Source organism: Ursus maritimus, unplaced genomic scaffold (genome assembly GCF_017311325.1).
Source record: "Ursus maritimus isolate PB19 unplaced genomic scaffold, ASM1731132v1 scaffold_23, whole genome shotgun sequence".
Classification (NCBI taxonomy): domain Eukaryota; kingdom Metazoa; phylum Chordata; class Mammalia; order Carnivora; family Ursidae; genus Ursus; species Ursus maritimus.
The window spans coordinates 37,785,383-37,804,522 of record NW_024424786.1 but is presented as its reverse complement, the minus strand read 5'-3'; the positions used below and the strand labels follow the sequence as shown (position 1 = coordinate 37,804,522).

The window sequence follows — 19,140 nt, the reverse complement described above, 5'->3', positions numbered from 1 at the left end:
CCCCCCCCCCCCCGAGCATGGCTGCCCACCAGCCTGAGGCTCGCACCTTCTCGGTCTTCTCGTCGATCTGAGCAAACTTCTGCTCGATCTGCTTCTTCTTCTCCTCCTTCATCTGCTCCACCCGCTCCCGGGCCTGCAGCACCTTGCGGAGGCGCTCCTCACGCTTCCTGCGGGCACAGGGCAGTCGTGGGGAACCAAGCCGAGGCCGGGGCAGGCCGGGGTCAGGAGCCCGAGCACTTACAGCTTCACCTCCTCCAGCCGCCGTCGCTTGTCCTCTTCCACCTTCTGCCTGCGGAGCAGCTCGGCCTCCTCTTTCCGCCGCAGGTTCTCTAGGCGCTGCCGCTCCTTCTCCTGGGGTGGGGGTGGGGGGTGTTGAACAAGGCCCTGGTGCAGCAGGGAACCCCCGGCCCCGGCCAGACTGCTTGAGAGGCAGAGTCACCCCCAAACATGCCTCCCTCCCCAACCAGATTGAGGCCTGGGGCTGCAGTCCTTCTGGGGGGACCCGAAGGCCTCCCAAGTGCCCTGGACTGAACCCTGCTAAGTCGCAGCAGCACAAAAGTCAGGCTCAAAATTGGATATATGTTCTGATTGTAACTATGTTAAAGTGCACTTGGGAACAGAAGGAAGGAGGAGACCGGGAAGGGACAGACGGCTGTAGAAGTTACAGTTAACATTCCACACGGGGGGTGGTGGGTACATAAGTGTTCATCTATTAGTACTATGCTCTGTCACTTTTATACTATGTGTATACACACGCACACTCTTTTGTGTTTCTCGATATTTGAAAAAAATGAAGGATGGCCAAATGCTAACAGATTACTACAGGCTGGGGAGATATATTAAGGATGGCCTCTTTTCCAAACTCCCTGTGATAACAGGTACATGATGATTTTTACGACTTTTTTAAAGTACTAGTTGGTTGTGGAGCAGATCAATGATGGAGCCCTTCTCCTCCGCATGCCCAGAAAGCCGCAGAGGCACAGCGGTGGGCAACTAGAGGGCATAGGTGGGGGCTCCGAGCCCTCCCTGGCCAAGGACAAGACTGGTCCTTGCCCCCTGATGGCCAAGGGCATGAGGGTGGGGGCTGGGACCTGGACCAGAGCCACCCTGCATCGCCCTCTCCTGGCTCCCATCAGACCCTCACCTCTGGGCTCGGGCACCCACAGGCCCCTCTCCCTGCATGAGTGACTGTCCATTTCCCCTTAGCCTCTGACCTTGACCGCAGATTTCCCACCTAGAAATCTGGCCCCAAGGCAATACGACCCTAAAGATGGAGAGCAGGGCTCCTCTGGGTTGAGGGTAGATACAACCTGGTACACACGGCCTCCCCACTGAATGTGGCCATAAAACCTGAGTGCACGGAGCAGCTATGTGAGGCCTGTGTGAGCAGACAGATGGAGAAGATCAGGCTTTGAGGCATCACTAAACCCTCAGGAAGTTTACCACTATGTTTCCTCTCCTCTAAACTCAATAAGATCTGAAACCCCAGAGGGACCCGTGGGGCGCAGACAGACAAAATCTGGGAGAGGCCCTCTCGTTCCGACTCAGGGAGTGGAAAGGGAACATCTAATGCGCAGAGTATGCAGAAACCCCAATTTCAGTTTGTCCTTTTCTTCCTCCTCTCGTGCCGCAGGCCACAAGCAACCCTGTGGCAGTGGGGACAGCAGCAGTTATAGGAACTGAAGAGTCACACTGCGGAGCTGTGATCCCAGAAGGCTGTGACAAGGCTTTTGGTCTTCTCTGTCCCCCCCAACCAGGTGACTCTGGATGTAGGCGTGGACGCACGCAGCACACCAGGGTAACTAAAGGCCCAGCTTCCTGGAGGGAGGATGGAGAGGGGGATCCCCAGAGAAGGGAAATGTACGAGATAGACGGAGAAAACGACACTGTAAGGCTGTTTGTGAATGCCAGGGCTCAGCCACGAGCTGCAGATACGTAGGTCTGACCCTATTACACCAAGAACTTTGGAGAATTAAACTCACAGACCACCTGCCAGATCCTATCCTGACCACCGACCAGCACACCCAGGACAGATCCAAAGAGCATGGCAGAGGCTTTGAAATCTGAACATAGGAACCATATCCCTGCCTGCAGCCTGAACCAAACCAGGTGGGTCGCTGGCAGAGCAAAATACCAACATTCTTTATAAGATTTCAATAACACGCAGCCTCATAACATGATACGCAAAATGGCCAGGATATAATCCACAATTCCTAGTACACAGAGAACCAGCGAAATCTCAGCTCCCACGTGAACACAATCAGAAGCCACCAATGCCAAGATGACAGATGTTAGACTTCTCTGACAAAGACATCACAGCCGCTATTATGGCTGTGTTTTGACAGTAATCATTTTCTTAAGACAACTGGCAAAACAGAGAAATCTCAGCAAAGAGAAGATCTAGAAAAAGGCAAATTGGAAATTTTAGAGCTCAAAATACAGAAACGGAGATTAAAAAATTCAGAGCCAAGGTCCAAGAGCAGAATGAGAAAGACAGGCACATGTCAGTAAACATGAAGATAAGTCAACAAAGTGTATCTGATCCAGAGAGAAAAAACTGCTGAAGAGAAATGAACCGAGCCTGAAGGACTGCAAGACACACAGGGAGGCCCGCCGCAGGCATGGGTGTTGTTGCCATCCACGATGGAGAGGCAAGAACGCAGTACTGAAGCAGAACTTCTTAGCAATAGTGGCTGCGAACACTCCACATTTGGTAAAAGGTGTAACTCTGCAGGTTCAAGGTCACCCAAGCAGGAGAAATCAGAAGTCGACTCCCACCCCCTGCTCTCCGGTGAGGAAAGCACCTGGGAGGCAAAGGTCACATAGTACCTGGAGGGCCCACTCCCCTCTCTTCCTGCCCCAAGTGCCAACCAGACTCCAGCTTCCTACAGGGCTCAGCAAAACCGGTTTTACTCTCGAAGTTTGAGTCCTAAAATCTCCCAACACAGGTCAGGGAAACTATCCTGAGCATTGCGAATTTTATAGAAGAAAGCAAGAGTTGTCCGTGTCATAGAATCCACGTTCGCCCTCTGCCCCAAGCCTCCAAGGTGGGCTGGGCTGTCCCTGCTCCCCAGAGGTCACCATCGAGGCCAAAGTAGCAGGTGAGAAAACCAAAAGCTTGTGGAGGCCCTTCTGCCTCCAGGGACCTCAACCGAGCAGGCCCTCTGCCTCTTACCAAAAACCATTTCATACCAAGCCCTGTGCTGGGTGCTTGGAACACAGGATTCTGGCTCATCCATTTCTATGAAGCAACCTCGATCTCCTTTTGTAGACAAAGGACACTCAGCCAAAGGTTAGGAAACTAGTCCAAGGCCCCGAGGTCCCTATGACCCACTTAGGCCCCCTGTCTCCTGAGAACAGGTCCACCACCCCCAGATGCCCGGTGAGGGATCTGGGCTCCCCAAAGCAGGAAAGGGCAGCTCCCCGGACCTCTCAGTCATCCCCACGAGGCCTGTCAGGTTCCAAACCGTCTGTGTGGGGCATGGGAGTTCTCTATAGGAAGAGCAAGGCCAAGTCCGGTTCGCTGCTGTGGGCCCAGGTGCCTAGCAGGGGTCTGGCACACAACAGGAGTGGAAGGCCACACAGCCTGCTCGCCTGCACATTAGAAGGCATGCCATCGCCTCGTTCAACCAAAGGGGACCGGAGGAAAGTTCAGGGCCTACCTGTCCAGCTGCTGAGAAGCCCCTTGACCTACCAAGCCCCAGGCCCTCAGCTAGAGGCAGAAGCCCTCCTAGTAGGAGGCCCTTCAAAGCGCCAGCGGGAACAAAGGAAACCCCAGGAAGCCAAGACTCCAGGATGAGCCGATCCCGGCTATCTGGGGCTCCTTCCTCAGGGCCCGTGGCCCAGCTCAGCTCTGAGGTATCTGAGAAGAGAACAGCTTCTGTGGCCTTCTCTCCAGAGGCCGCTGTTGACAGTTCCACCGCCACCCCCACCAGACCCAGCCTTCAACCCTGGTATCCCCCCACTGCTCCGCCTCTCAAGGCAAGTAGCTCAGGTCTGTGACCCCATCAATCTCAGTGGCTCTGGGGATCAGAGACAACTTATCTGTTCTCTTCGCAGCCCCAGACCCCGAGGGGGAGCCCGGTGCTGGGGAGCAGGGCGGGAGGTGCTATGGGGAAATTCAAGCTGTGACCCCCATAAGTAGCCGCAGGCCACACCCCCTCTGCCTCCTCTGGCTTCAGGGAGGCTCTGAGATCAACACTCGTCCTCCTGGAAGCAGAGACAAGGGCAGAGAGGACAGACCCTGCAGGGGGAGGACACCGGAAGGGCTGGACGTCTCCAGGCAGCCACCCAGCGCCTCCGGCTTCTCCACCCCCTCGGCCGTTCCCCCTCCACTTCCCATGTTAGTGCTTCTACAGGCGCTGGTGGGTTTGCAGGAGCAGGGCTACCGCTGGTAAGTGCTAGTGGGAGCTAGGTTACCGGGACAGGAAAAGGCTTTACTTACAACGAAGCTGCACTGTGGGGGAGAGGAGACAAGGAAAAAGCCAGGAGTTAATGCCAGGCTGGGGGACGCCCTGAAAGCAGGCTACCCTCTTGGCCATGCCAGCATCGGCGTGGGGCCCGCAGCCTCTCATCAGCAGCCCCCTGCCTCCTCCCATCTCACCAGCCGTCCTCCCCAGTGAGCACAGCGTCCACGTGTGTCCCTCACCTTAGCTACTCCAGCCCCCAGAGGGTTGCGGGGAGCATGGGGATGGATGGCCATGGCACTGGTCAGCTATGCCATTTCTACCACTTCCCAGCTCAGCAGCCGAGGCCCAGGCGTCACGCTGAGCCGCGAAGCCTCTGAGCCGCTGAGCCTCTAAGCCGCAGTGCAGAGCCCAGGGAGCCAGGACAGTCCTCCGATGCTGAGGCAGCCCATGGCCATAGAGGATGCAGCTGGCTCTTGACCAGGGCCAGGTCACAGCCGCCTTGGCCCAGATCCACGCTACTCCCAGCAGCCGAGGGGACAGACTGGAGCCTGCAGCCGCGCTGGCCCAGCTCCAGCAAAGCTCGGCCAGGCGGACGGGCTCCCTCACCTTCGGGTCCACGCGCAGGGGAGTGTTGCGCTTGATGAAGGATTTCATGACACTGCTGCGGGGGGCCGAGGTCGGGGTCATGAGCATCTGGTTCCTCTGCACGGTGTGCAGGAAGGTCCGGAGGGGCCGCACCACCTGTGGATGAGGACCGGGGTAAGGCCATGCGTGTGCGCATGCTGGGCACCAAGGGAGGGCAGATGCCCACTCACCTTGCTGGCTGGACAGGGCGGGGAAGGGGTCTTGCTCCTGGGGGCTTGCAGCTCCTCCTCCTCCAGCTGCTGCTCCTCGTCCAGCTCACTCACCGCCTGTTTGTAGCTGCGCTTCCTCCTGCCCCAGCGTGGCGAGAGCCGCATCACAGGGCTGAGCCCGGACCCTCCCAGAGCCCCAGCCACACCCATACAAGGTCACCCTGTGAACAAAATGGGCCGAGCACAGGGCCCCAGACTAAACAGCACTGCTGACGTGGCATCTCCCTGACCAACGCTGTGCTGCCCTGTCCTGGTCGTGCAGCCAGGAGGATGCAGACGACGGGGTCTAGGATCCGGTCACCCACTCCCAGACCGGGTTTGTCTCATAGCGGGGTGCCAGCTCCTTCGCTGAGCCGGAGCACTAGGCCCCACCGCTGTCGAGAAGAAACAGAGGCCCCCGACCACAGGCCCACCCTCCCCGAACAAGGACTCAAGGTTCACGCCCCACTGGGCCCCTCAGGATCGTTGCTGGCATGGCCCTGCCAAGACGCAAACCTGACACTCTGGGGTGGCTCCTTGGGGCCATCTGCTTGGTCAGTCCTGGGCTCTGTAAAGACAGCAATTTCGGTGAGGCTGCAGGGACAGCTTGGAGGGGTCAGCCAGCGCCCCCCCACCAGGAGCAGCCATGGCAGGGGCTAGGCTCTCTTCCTGGCAGAACCCAGGGTGGCCACTGGCAGAAGCCATCAGCCTCAGCACCGACTGGCCTTGAGAAATGTGGGGACATCCAGAGCCCAGCATGCTATGCCCAGTCCGTGGACCCCTCACCCCCCATGCCTGGCCCCTGTGACAAGAATGGCAGGACAATCCTATTGAGGTGACCCCAACCATGTCTCATCCACCTCTAACACTGAGAGCTGGGGGGTGGGTAACTTCCAGGAGCTGAAGCCTATGGAAATTGTAAACTCTAACAGACCTGTTACCCAGCCTCAAAACCCCACTCCTCCAGGCCTATTAGCTGGGGTCAGCATGATAGGAGGAGAGAAGGGCTCCTGTGCAGGGTCCCCACGTGGGGTGTGGGGTCAGTACATTTTGTTTCACTGCTCAGGAAAAGAGCCAATCTCCCCTTCCCGTTTAACACTCTCCTCCAAAGGGACCTCGCAGCTTGCCTGTGGGCTACAGGGCTGGCTTGGCCCTTGTCCCTGACCCCCTCATAGAGCTGGGAAGCCTTGTTCAAAGACCTCGCAGCTATCGTGCTCTTCCCACTAAGGAGACATGAGCCAGGCCTCTGGCAGCCTGGGGCTGCCTGAGCCCAAAGCTCTCCTGTCCTCTGCACACAGGGGACCCACAAAGGTGAGAAGTGAGCCCATGGCAGAGACACAACAAGGCCAGGTGTTCACACCCCAGCGCAGAGTTCCTTCCACTGCCCCCAGGAGAGGGGTTCAAGTCTCTGACCTGCACGTTCACAGTCAATGTCCCAATTCAGGCCCCCCACCCCCACCCGGCTTCATACACCGGCCAACCGTGGCCACTCACATGGCCCTTGGAGCAGCTCTAGCCAAAAGCTGGGCGATGAAACCTGCGGACCCAAAGGAGATCTACACACCCCTGGGTCTCATTTACCTTTGGCCGATAGTGCAGGATATGGGCTTCCCTCTCCCCAGACAGAAAGTCAGGCCAAGGCCACTAAGGCCAGCACGGCCCTGGTCTCTGTACATGGCAGGTCAGAGACACTCACCTTGCTGCCCTTCAGAGGGCGTTTCCTGGCCACCAGCCACAGGCCGCGAGCCAGGTGTGCTAATGGCGATCTTGGTGGCACTGCGGGGCACGTTCTTGGGGACCTGGGGGAGGAACCGAGGCTTTGGGGTCTCACCTGGGACTCCCAGGCCCCTGAGCCCTCCTCTCCCCGGCCTGCTGCCTTACCTCTGGCTCATCTGACTCCACAGGCTCAGCCTCCTCACTGGGCTTCTGCTCAGGGCTGAAAACAGAGCAAGAGGCATATGGGACCCGCTCAGCCAGCCTGAGTCCTCCTCACAGGGCCTGGGTCACAAACCCACACTGCCAGGCAGGCCAGGAGGACAGCAGCCAGAGCCCGGGGCTCCCTGGAGTGTCTGCCGCCTGGGCAGACAAGGGCGGTCAGCTTCTGAATTCGGTGCACTCACTGCATCAGGGCCTGATTCGGGACCCCGGCTCCACCCCAACCCCGCGTGCCGGATGAGCCACTGTCTGTCTCTTGTCTCTTGTGAGGCCAGCAGGCCCTTTGAATTTGACAACCCATGGAGCCCACGCCCCAGGGTAAGGCTTGGAGGAGTCAAGGCCAGGCCAGGGATGACACCTGCCTGATTTGCTGCCTGGTTAGAACAGGGTGGGGCTGCAGCAGTAGGCAGTCCTCCCCAGGAGGGAAAGCTCAGCACAGGAAATGCTTCCAGCCCTGGGGCTCACCTGCACAGGAATCCGTGTGCCCTGCCCAGCCCTGGAAAGGTCCCCAAGCCCTGGAACTGAACTCACCCAACTTTCTGGGGCACCTCAACATTCAGGAGCCTCTCCAGGTAACTGTGACCTGAGGGGAAAACAAATGAATAAATGATGCCTCAGAAACTGGCCAGGCGCCACTCCAAAAGGCCCAGAGAGCCAGGTGCTGGTTGGGGCTTGGCCACTCTTCACCTGCAGCCAGACCCTCTCCACCTCAGAGACCTCCCTTCACTAGAGCCAGGCCCTCTGCACCCCAGAGACCCCTCTTCACTAGACCCAGGCCCTCTCCACCTGAGACCCCCTCCCTTCACTGGACCCAGGCCCTCTCCACCTCAGAGACCTCCCTTTACTGGACCCAGGCCCTCTCCACCCCAGGGACCCCTGTTCACTAGACCCAGGCCCTCTCCACCTGAGACCCCTCCCTTCGCTGGACCCAGGCCCTCTCCACCCCAGGGACCCCTCTTCACTAGACCCAGGCCCTTTCCACCTGAGACCCCTCCCTTCACTAGACCCAGGCCCTCTCCAGCCCAGAGACTCCTCTTCACTAGACGTAGGCCCTCTCCATCCCAGAAACCCCTCCCTTCACCACGTACAGAGGCCCTGAGCACATTCTCTCTGCTCCTAGCAGCCTCAGTAGAGTTGCTGCTTTATGTCTCCTACTGCTCCCTAGCTGGCAACCTGCCCATCTGAGGGCACGTCTTGGCTCCTTCACCAGCCTGGGAGTATCTTGGGAATGTCTGATTCCAGGCCCCCAACATCCAGCATGGGGCCCAACAAAAAGCAGCTAATTCATTCCACAATTATTCTTTGAGGGCCTACTATGTACCAGGCCCTGAGCCAGGCCCCGGAGACCCAATGGTGAGCAAAACAGAGCCAGTATCCGGTCTGTATTACCATCAAATAATCCTGCGGAAGACATGTGGTATGTGTGATGACAAGACAGAGCAGAGGATTTTGAAAGACCATAAGGGGGATGGGACCTGAGCTGGTCTAGAGGCTGTGACGTGAAGGAAAAGAAGGTCACAAAGGGGCAGGGTTGGCAGGGAGAAGGATGCCCAGGCCAGAGGTTCTCAAAGCGCACTCTCGGACTTCTGGAAGTCAAGTGCCCAAGAAGACCCTTTCCGGCAGGATCCGTGAAGTCCTGTTTCCATCATAACACAAAAACATAATTTTCCCTTTTCACTGTGCTGGGATTTGCCCCAAAAGTGCAAAAGCAATGCTAGGTGACACTGCTGGAGCCTGAGCGCCAGATGGAGGTCGTGAAACCAAACTGTTCACACGCTCAGCACAGAAATGTCCAGTTTCACTTAAGAATGTCCTTGATGAAGGAGTAAAAACAATGAATTTTATCAAATCTAAACTTAAATACATGCCTTCGGAATCCTCCATATGAAAGTTTGAGAGTGGAAAGTTTGCGTGGTGCCCTCTGCTGCCCACCCGTGTCTCTGCAGAAAGCGCCCATATTTGAGTACCCAGCCCAACTAACCACTTTTCACGGAAATATTTTTAATTGAAAAGGCAACTGGCAAACCATGGCTATTCCATCTTGGATACTTGGCAGACATTTTCTTAAAAAATGAAGTCAGTCTGTCACTTAATATAAGACAATAAATAATATTTGCTGCCAACAATTAAAAAATGAGGCCCCTCCAAGAAAAGGCAAAAAATAAAATTTAAAAAAATATGTGTGCACTACCATGAGCTTCATAGCTTCCCAATACCTACAGACTTTTCCCATGAGATCAGAAAACAAATGTGTGTTTTTTTAAAAAACAGATGAGGAAGGGTGTCAACAACCTGGAAGGTGCACATAACTCAGTAACATAGTATTTTTCCAAATGACCAATGCACAAGGCTACAAAATCAGACGTGGCTAAAAGTTCCATTCAAAGTGCAAGACAGACCAAGGTGGGATCAAGGATAGTTTTGGATTTCACACTGCAAGGAGCATCTAAGAAGCCACTTGTTTTGGGTTATGCCCAAATTATCAAAAAAAAAAAAAGAATGTGCACAATTATCTGAAAAGACTCTTTAAAGTACTCCACTCTTTTCCAACTACGTATCTGCGTGAGGCCAACTTGTCTTCATATGCTTTACCCCAAACAACACAAGGCAACAGACGGAGCACAGAACCCGCTGCTTTCTTTTGAGCCACACGTTCAAAAGATCTGCAAGATGTCGAAGTGTGCCAGTGTCCTCATTACTGTTTTGTTTCGGAGAAGAGTTATTTATTTTATTCATTAAAAAAAAGAAATCTAACGTTAATAGATAATGGGCTTTTTTTAATATCAAAGTATTAAATAATTTTCTTCATCTTCAGTATCACCGTAATAGGACTACAGAGAATAAAATATTAAATAATACTGAAACATTTTCAATCCCGCAGTTTTAGTTTCTAATACAGTAACTATCAGTGGACGGAACCCTCATAATCAGAAGCTCTTGGGGTCCTCCGTAATTTTTAAGACTGAAAGCAGGTGCTTAGCCTGAAAGTTGAGAGCTGCTGGTCCAGGCAAAAGGCACAGCACCTGCAAAGGCCGTGAGGCAGGTAAGGGCAGGCTTTTCTGAAGGGAAGCTCAGAGACAGCTTGGGTGAAGCCAGGCGGTGCCCATGGGAGGAAGGGAAGGAGGGGAAAAGAACAAAGGGCTGGAGCAGCAAACTGTGAGGCAGAGAGAGAAGAACAGCAGGACCCTGCTTCCGGGGGTGTAGTGGGGCCTGGGGCAGCAGGAGGGAGCGCTACAGAGCCCGGCCTGCTCCCACCTGCGGGGTCCAGGAGCCAAAATGGCTCCCCTTGTTTCCCTGATGTGGGGCTCGATCCCAGATCGCCGGGATCACGCCCTGAGCCGAAGGCAGAAGCTTAACCGCTGTGCCACCCAGGCGCCCCCTCCCCTTGTTTCCCATCCCAGCTCAGGGCTCAGTGAGGGAGCAGAGGGATGAGGAGAGGCCACGTGACTGCACAACTCTTCTGCCAGCACAAGGACTCCTCTGGAATGTTCAGTGCCATCTCTATGCCATTTGGGTCTCAGGCCTGGTGTGGTGGCAGAGAGATGGCATCAGTCCTGGCAGAGGGACAGATCGGCGGTTCCCCAATGCAGAGGTGGCTGGGGGACCCCAAAGAGCAGGACCCTCCAAAAACTTTGAAGTGGCCTCTGCCTAACGGCTTTAGAGCCCACCCACCCGTCGTCAACTGCTGTACCATTTCTTTGCCCAACAGCTCGATCTGGCCAAAGTGCGCCAGGCCAGGAGCACAGGGGATGAAAGCCCCTGCCCGGCAGCCCCTCGCCTCAGTGTTCCACCTGACTTCCAGGGGCTCCCCCACAGCACCAGGCCCCTTCACTGGCAGGCCTTCCTGTCTCACTTCCCCACGACCCCGCTGCAGGCGTTTCCCGCGCCTCCAAAGTTAACAAGTTGCACTCAAATCCTGACATCAAGGCTGCTTCTGAGGGACCCAAACTAAGACACCCCCCTCCCCCTTCACTCCAAGTTGCCTGGCCAGCCAAGCCCGAGCCTGGGCATCAGGAAGGTCTCCAGGAAGCCTCTCCCCTCACTGTTCCACACTCTCGCAGCCCAGTTCAGGTCAGGGTCAGCCTGGCCACACCCAGACTGAGCATCAGGAACACAGGCCTTCTTGGGTTTTATGGCGAAGACTGACTGAGCCGGTACCATACCCAAGCATTAAGATGGGGTCTCTATCCACATTCAAAGGCAGGTGTTGTCACCATTTAACAGATGGGAAAACTGAGGTCCTGAGAAGGATGTGCCCAAGGTTACCATTGCCACGTTTTACTGTCTCCCTCCTTTCCCTCCTCCTTCCACTTCCAGGTGGATGAGCCCTGCGCTCAGAGTGAGACAGACTTGTCTAGTCTCTCCCCCGCCCTCCCTCTGGAGCTCCAGGCTCACCTGCTCCATCAGACCCCTTCCAAGGATCAGATTCAGGCCTGAGGTAACCACCAAGGCAAGTCAGACACATCTCAGCCGTTCTGACAATCCAAAAACGGACAGTGTGCCAGGCGCCCGGACTACTTGTCCTCAGGCCCCAGGACCCGGAGCAAGTCCTTCCCCAAGTGGGGAAAAGACCTGGCAAGGTGAGGCGCCCTTACCTGCCAGACCGAACCCCACTCCAGGGCTCTCCATAAGGCCTCCACAGCAAGCAGCCCACCATCCCAGGAAGGCCGAAACGTGGGGCTCAAGCCCGCTTCCCAATTTTATAGATTCGGTGGCCACCATAAGCTTCAGGTTCCTCCTCTGTAAAGTGGCCAGGAATTCTAACAGGCTAGCAGTGTTGCTGTTAGCAAATGAGAATCTAGTGTTTCGTACATCTGGAAGTGCCAGGCAGGCAGTGACCCCAATTTTAAGACAAAGTCACTTAAAACCTGGCCCTTCTCCATCAACCCCACTGCCTCGCCGTCCTCTGGCTGGACCCTGGCAGCAGCCTCTTCCCTGGTCTCCCTGCCTCCTTCGCTTCCTTCCTTTTGGCCATTTTCACACAGTGCCAGGGACCTTTCAACAACCATCAAGGAACCACATCCTCCGCGTGAGTGGAGTCAAGCCCAAGCCCCTTGTGTGGCACATGAGCCCAAGATACCCCATCACTTGCCAAGTTATTCCTCTGGGTCCTCGTACAGGCTGTTCCCTCTGCCAGGGATACCTTTCCTCCCATTTTTTCCCACCTGCCAAAAGCCTGGGCATCCTTCAAAACCCTCCCAGCTCAGACCCCACCTCCTCCAGGCTGCCAGCCCTGACTCTTACAGCTGCCTATCCTCCTCTGTGGCTCATAACAGCTACTCCCACCAGAACAATGGTCCCCTGAGCTGGGACCAGATGCTGATAAAGTGGCTAACGTGAGAGGCGCCTGAGTGACGCGGTGAGTTAAGGTTAAGCCTCTGACTTTTGGTTTCGGCTCAGGTTGTGATCTGGGGATTGTGGGATGAGCTCCATACTCAGCAGGGGGTCTGCTTAAGCCTCTCTCCCTCTCTCAGCCCTTCCCCCCTTGTGTGCACACTATCTCTCTCAAATAAATAAATCTTAAAAAAAAAAAAAAAAGAAGGCTAACATTAACAGCTGAGGCCCACGAAGTTTCTGTAACCTGCTCACGGGGCAGGTAAATGGCTGAGTTCTCTGTCCTTCCAGAATGAGCCTGCTGCAGTGAGCACCCCCATCTCTTTCCCTCAGTATCTCCAGACCAGCAGTTGCGCTACCAGGAGGCGGCCTACAAACATGGGCAATCTACGTGAGCCTCTGTGGCAAGAAAGTGGAACACACCGGCCCCGGGGAAAAGGCCTAGGTTTGAGCCTCAACGTGGCCATTAATCACAGGGACACTGTGGCCAACCTTCCTGGACCTTAGTTTCCTCATTTGTAAAATAAGAGGGTTGGACTACATTTGCGCTGTCCAATATGACAGCCACTAGTTTAAATATAAATTAAGTAAAATGTAATAAAACTAAAAATTCAGTTCCTCGATCACACTAGCCACTTTCTGAGGGCTCAACAGCCACATGTGGCTAGCAGTGGCTATGGTAGGGGACAGCACGGACAGGGAACATTCACACCATTGCAGAAAGTTCTAGAGACAGCTCCTTGCTAGATGGTTCCCCAGAGCTCCTCTGGCTGAGCCAAGCACCAAGGACCCTCCACAGCGCCCCCACCGACTGCTGAGCCCCACCCCCCAGACTCACAGATGATGCGGGCGGAGGCAGCTGGCTTTTCGGTGGCTTTCTTGCCAATCCTGCTTGACCTGCGGACATAATTCTCCTGTTTGGCCACCAGGGAGTACTTCTGGGCCAGCGAGACCTGGCGGCCAGGGGAGGACGGCGCAATCAGGCTGCGCCGCACTGACTGCGGGTCTACGCGGGTACCCGTGGGCGTTGAGCAGTTATCCGGCAGGATGGCAGCCAGCACCCGCTCCTGCCACGGGGAGGCGGGAGAGCCCGACAGGTCCTGCAGGCCAGGGGAAGCCTGCGCGATCCTGAGCTTGGAGGCTGACCGGCTTGCTCTGACCCCTCGGCCCTTGGGGTCCTGGGGTGTGGCCATCAGAGAGCTCACAGTGACAGATTCCAGTCTCCCAGCCTCTGGCTTCTTGGGGGTTGATTCCTCCTCCGATATCGAGATGCTGTGGTCGGTGGGAGCTGCGGCTGGAGGGGACAGAGCCGGAGAAGGCGTCTGGGCGGACTGGAGCCGGCAGAGGTGCTGCTCGGCACTGCGGCGCTCCCTGACGCTGATCTCCACCACGGGCACCAGCGGGCCCTGGGCCAGGCTATTCTCAAGCTTCTTGGTCAGGGCTGTGGGAGACTCAGGGCTGGGCGAAGGGGCGGCTAATGCCGCAGTGGCCGCCGCAGCTGCAGCCGCAGCGCGGGTCATCCGCCGCAGGACAGAGCCGTTCTCCCCGACCACCGTGGCCAGCTTCTCCGCCTTGTCCTTGCTACGGAGGTGCCGGGAGCTCAGCTGGCTGCTCCGGGTTTTTCTGCGGGACAACCTGCTGGAGGCAGCAGAGCAGAAGCTGAGACAACCCGACAGGGCAAGGGGCACCCCTAAAATCGAGCAGGTGGCACCGATCTTCCCAGGAGCCACCGATCTCCCCAGGAGCCACTAGGTCACATGGAGTATGGATCAGAGGGCTTGGAGGCGGAAGACCAAGGCTCTAGTCCAGGCTGGGCCAACCCCCAGCCGAGACCCCTGGCTGTTCCTCTTTGAGCCTCAGCCTCCTTACCTATGAATCGGGATAATGCCAGACCTCGCAGAACTGCCAGGAAGATTAAATTCACACAAACTTCCCGCTGAGATCACACTGCGCCAAGCATCTTGCTGAAGGCTCTACTCATGCTGTCACTTCATCTACAAGGCGGCCCTGAGAGGCAGGGACCACCCTCGTCACCTTAGAGATGAGCACACTGAGGCTCAAAGGTGGAAAATTAACCCAAGGACACCCAGCCACAACGGGGCAGAGCGACGGTGCATGAGCTAGGGACTACCTGACCCCAAGACCCAGCCTCTTTCCCCTAGGACCCTGCAGCCCATGGTCATTTCCACGGGGAATTATCAAGTATGGCAACAGGGGGAACCCTGGTCCAGAACTCTGGTTCAGTTCACCGAGCAGAAGGTTGTATTCTTTTTCTTCTCCCACCTCTAGAAATCCTTCCCATCCTCCAAGACGTAGAACAAACACAAACACACACACACACACACACACACACACACACACACACACACTGGACTCCATGGTATTGGGTCGTGCTTTATTTCCCTGGGACATTTTACCCCGCAACACAGCCCACATGGCATCCACCACTACTCCTGCCGGCCTCCGCTCCCCGTGAACACCTGCAAATCAAAGTCTCCTGGTGGGGAACCAGGCCTCCAGAGACCCCACCTGCCCAGCTGACCATCCTCCCACCTTTTCCGGATGGGGTCTCTGTTTTCATCCTGAATATAAGAAACCCGTCTCTTCTTCCGCCGGTTCTTCTGAGAAGGTGTTTTGGGCATCAGCTCGGGCTCCTTGCTGAATTCTCTGTTTGGTACAAGGAGGGTGATGATCAAAGCTGCTCCAGAACCGCCAGCCCATTCCCCGACCCAGCCTGCCCCACCCCTTTCCTGGCTGTGACAAGCTGAGCTGGGATGACTTGCAGGCCATGAGCAAGGCCCCTGCCAGGCACTTGGGGCTTCCTCGCAGAGACACAGAGCAGAGCAAGGCTACCAGGCAAGCCTCCGCAGCCCCACCCCGAGGGCCAGCCCAGCACCACCTCCCCTCCTTCCCATGATCCAAGGGCAGCCCCCAGCACACCGGGCACCCTGGAGGGATGCCTGGCAGCCTGTCTTGTGGGTCAGGTAGGGATGTAGGCTGCTGTGCCCCCAAAGCACCTCCTGCCAGCACGCCCCTGCCTTTACCTGGTGAACATGCGCTCGGCCTCCTCCTCGATCTCTTCGAGCCACACCATGTCCTTATTGTCCACGTTGCAGATAAACTCCATGAGCTTCTGGTCACACAGCTCCAGCAGGTGAATGGGCCCTGGGGCTGTCGACCCCATGGTGACTCTATCTGGTGAAAGCAGACAAGAGGCACAAGGGCTCAGGGTTGGGGGCTGGGACCTCCTCCAGGGGAAGACCCTGCCAGGGCACAGCACCCATCCCCCCAGCCACAACCACCCAGTACCTGAATCAGAGCCTCTTCCTGCTCGCAGCCACCCCCACAGGTGCAAAATCCCAAATGCCAATCCACTAGCCTCATTTTTGCAAAAAGAAGGGCCCACCCTTCTTGCTCTTCAAACGCCTTCCCAATCGACCGCCCCAATGCCACCCACAGCCCACTGTTCCCTTAAGTCCACACTTCCCAGCCAATTCTGGTAGCAACGGCCCTTACAGATGGCCTTTTCCAGGTCTTAAAATGACAAGGCATGGCCAACCACTTTCCTGGATTAGGGAGAAACTGCAGCCAGCACAGGACCCCTCTCTACCTGCCCAATCACAGGCCTGTGGGTTCCCCTCTTACTACCTGTGGGTGAGCAAGGGCTAGACACAGCCACCCTGAGCTACACACAAGTTGACCCCTGGCATCGGGCCAAAGAACATCAGCTCCAACTGCTTCTTCCAAAGGCCAGTGAACAGAGGGTTCTGCATTCCAAAGGAGTTGGTAAGAAAGCAGGGATTCAGAGACAAGCTCCTCTCCAAAGAGCTCCCTACCGCCTTCTCCCTTAAACTGAAATGATGAGAGAGCAGAAGGGGAGTGGATAAGCAATGTCTTATTTTTAAGAAATACAAAAAGAAATTTGTATTAAAAAATACAAAAAATACAAAACCAATGGCTCTTAATTTCTAAAAAACCCAGCAACTCACCTATCCTCAAGGCTCAATTATAAAATCACCATCAAAGCCCCAGGCCAGGAAGAAGTGCTCATTTAGTCACAGCAGGAGCTCAGTAAATATCCCTACGGGGGAATGAATGAGTGATGGACATCAGCCATCATAACAAACTGTGTGTCTCATGCCACGGCAGTGACCCGCCACTCTGATCTACACCCGTAAATTCGAGAACCATGCAGAGCTCAGCCTCCCACAGAAGACGGATGCTCCTAGTTGGGGCGCCTGGGTGGCGCAGTCAGTTAAACAGCCAGCTCTTGGTTTTGGCTTGGGTCATGACCTCAAGGTCGCAGAATCGAGCCCCAAGCCAGAGCCCTACATCTGCTTGAGTTTCTCTCTCCCTCTGCCCCTCCCCACTGTGCATGCTCTCATTCGCTCTCTCTCTTCCTAAAATAAATAAATCTTAAAAAAAAAAAAAAAAAAAAAAAAAAAAAAAAAAAGGATGGAACCTCCTAGAAGGAGGGACTAAGTCACTGATCCCTTATAGAGCTTGAAATCAGGTCGTGTTGCAGCTTCACAAGACTTCCTGAGGCCTGATCTCCAGGGTACCCTAGCCTTTGTTCCTCCAGCAAGATCTGCCCTCTATCTGGAAACTTCTGCCTCCTATTTGTACCTGGATCTCAGCAACTCACGAAGGACCTGACCACCACCTACGATCCCATCCATCAATTTCAATTCTCCGCATGGCACTTGGGTAACTATATATCTAACTTATTGCCTGTCTCTGCCCACTAAACATTTGCTTCCTCGGGACAAGCCCCTGTCTGTCTTGCTTGCGGATGAAAAAGCTCAGAGCCTGGCACAGTGCCTGGCATAAAAGGAATACTTATTGAATGAATTAATTCATCTGTCAGTTCTATGCCTAGAAATAAACATTCTACAGGTACTTTCCCCCCCAGGCAACACACAGGGATACCATTCTACACAGGTTAGGGCACGCCATACACAGGTTAGGCCCCTGCTCCTAGATGCCCACTAATCAGGGTAGGGCCCGTTGAGCAGGATGGCAGAAGCTTTGGGCAGAGACAGCACTAAAGCCAGCCAATCGCAGGCATGGCCTCTCTGCTGCCATCCCTCGCCCCAGACCCTCTGTCCCAGAGCTCAGCTCTGGCAAAGTGTGGGACTCCAGTTCCAGGCCAGGAAAGAGAAAATTGTTTAAGGAAGCCAAAACCAAAACAAAGGTTCACTGAAGAGCTACAGCAAGCAACAATTTACTATCTTTTTTTTCTAAGTATTTGTTCAAAACAACAGAGTTGGTGAGAATTTCTTTCACAAAGTGCGAATAACTGCTTATTTAGGCTTCTTCCATGGAAAAGTTTTTTGGGTTTTTTTTTTTTTTTTTTTGAGACCTCAGCTTGGCTACTTAAAAAGTCTCACTGTAAGTAAGAACAGAGGTGACACTGAGAAAGAAAGATCAGTGTACCACAGAAGCTCCTGGAAAGAATAGCAGAAAATCTCTTCCGCGGGTGTAAGAACCTGTGTGCACAAACCCAGGGCACCCAACATCCCACCCAGGGAGAAGTGAACTCACCTTCCTCTCCCAGTACCTCCCTCACACCACACACCAGACCAGAGCCGCCTCCTCACCCCACCCCCGGCCTCCTGTGCTGTGCCTTTTTTTTGAGGTGCAGGAAGTGGGGCACTTAACCGACTACGACACCTCAGTGAAGGCCGGTCGCGATCATAAATAGCTGCTCCCACTTACTCAGTCCTGCCTCGATGCTAAGGTGGAGCACCGTCCCATTTAACTCTCACCACGATCTCAAGGATACCCGCGTGCAAATGAGGAAACTGAGGCAAAGAGAAGTTAAGTCAAAGTCACCCAGTAAATCAGGGGCGGGGTCTGGATTTAAACTGCGCTGGTAACCACAAGCTACGCCGCCGGCTGGATTTCTGTCCCTGAAAGGCAGGCGCCAAATTTAGGCTCTGGGCACCCGCAGGGAAAGCCACGGGCGGCGGGATGGAATTGAACCGCTGACTGCGAACGTCCTTGGGAAGGGACAAAATGAGAAGCAGCACTGGCCTCCGGAAGTGGTCAATTTAAAATGTTGCTCAGCTGGTGGGGGAGGTGTTGAGCGAGGATTAACTGTACAGAAATGCCATCTGGCGTAATCCCGGGTTGGTGTGCGCTTCCTGTGCCTCCAGGTCAACAAAGGGCCTCCTAGCACAAAACAGGGTGCTAGGCACCCGAGCAGGGGCGGGGGGGAGAGGGTTATTATTCTCTCGGAATCTGGTGATCTAGGTGGAGGGTAAGGGGTCATCTCAGGCGCCAGGACCAAGGCAGATCACCTCGCCACTTGGAAGAGGTGGCGCCCGTCCATTTCCAGGCCGCGGGGCGAAGCAGGGGGGGTGTCACGCCCCCGGTCTGAAGTTGGAGGGAGGCTATAGAATCGCCAACCACCCCCAGCCCCGCCGGACGCCCCGCGCACTTACTCGACTGCACCGCGTCTCCTAAGTGCTGCTCCGATCCAAGTCCGGCGGCCTCCCTAGCAGAGCCCCCGGCCGGCCCAAACCCTCAGCTCCGGGTCTCCAGGGCTCACGGCTTCGGAGAAGCAATGGGGCGGTGCAGCGCGGCGAAACCTCCGAAATTTCAAAACTGAAGATTCGACCAATCTC

The 19,140-nt window shown here is 55.5% G+C and overlaps 1 protein-coding gene across 5 annotated transcripts in view; it reads right to left on the bottom strand.

Annotated features, from left to right (window-relative positions):
- The window catches only part of LOC103678233 (inner centromere protein), a 24,941-nt gene extending 5,801 nt beyond the window's left edge, over positions 1 to 19,140 (bottom strand). Inside the window, exons 1-13 of one of the 5 annotated variants that reach the window (XM_040639222.1) lie at positions 18,958 to 19,140; positions 15,556 to 15,702; positions 15,065 to 15,178; positions 13,350 to 14,149; positions 7,709 to 7,760; positions 7,124 to 7,178; positions 6,939 to 7,041; positions 5,759 to 5,810; positions 5,225 to 5,342; positions 5,016 to 5,150; positions 4,445 to 4,456; positions 242 to 351; positions 47 to 167 (exon numbers count right to left, since the gene is read on the bottom strand). In XM_040639222.1, coding sequence (XP_040495156.1) covers positions 47 to 167; positions 242 to 351; positions 4,445 to 4,456; positions 5,016 to 5,150; positions 5,225 to 5,342; positions 5,759 to 5,810; positions 6,939 to 7,041; positions 7,124 to 7,178; positions 7,709 to 7,760; positions 13,350 to 14,149; positions 15,065 to 15,178; positions 15,556 to 15,695 — 1,812 coding nt within the window. In that variant the 5' untranslated portion in view covers positions 15,696 to 15,702; positions 18,958 to 19,140. Of the gene's footprint in view, positions 1 to 46; positions 168 to 241; positions 352 to 4,444; positions 4,457 to 5,015; positions 5,151 to 5,224; positions 5,343 to 5,758; positions 5,811 to 6,938; positions 7,042 to 7,123; positions 7,179 to 7,708; positions 7,761 to 13,349; positions 14,150 to 15,064; positions 15,179 to 15,555; positions 15,707 to 18,957 lie in introns of all 5 variants that reach the window. The other 4 variants (XM_040639221.1, XM_040639223.1, XM_040639224.1 and 1 more) reach the window with 4 other exon arrangements.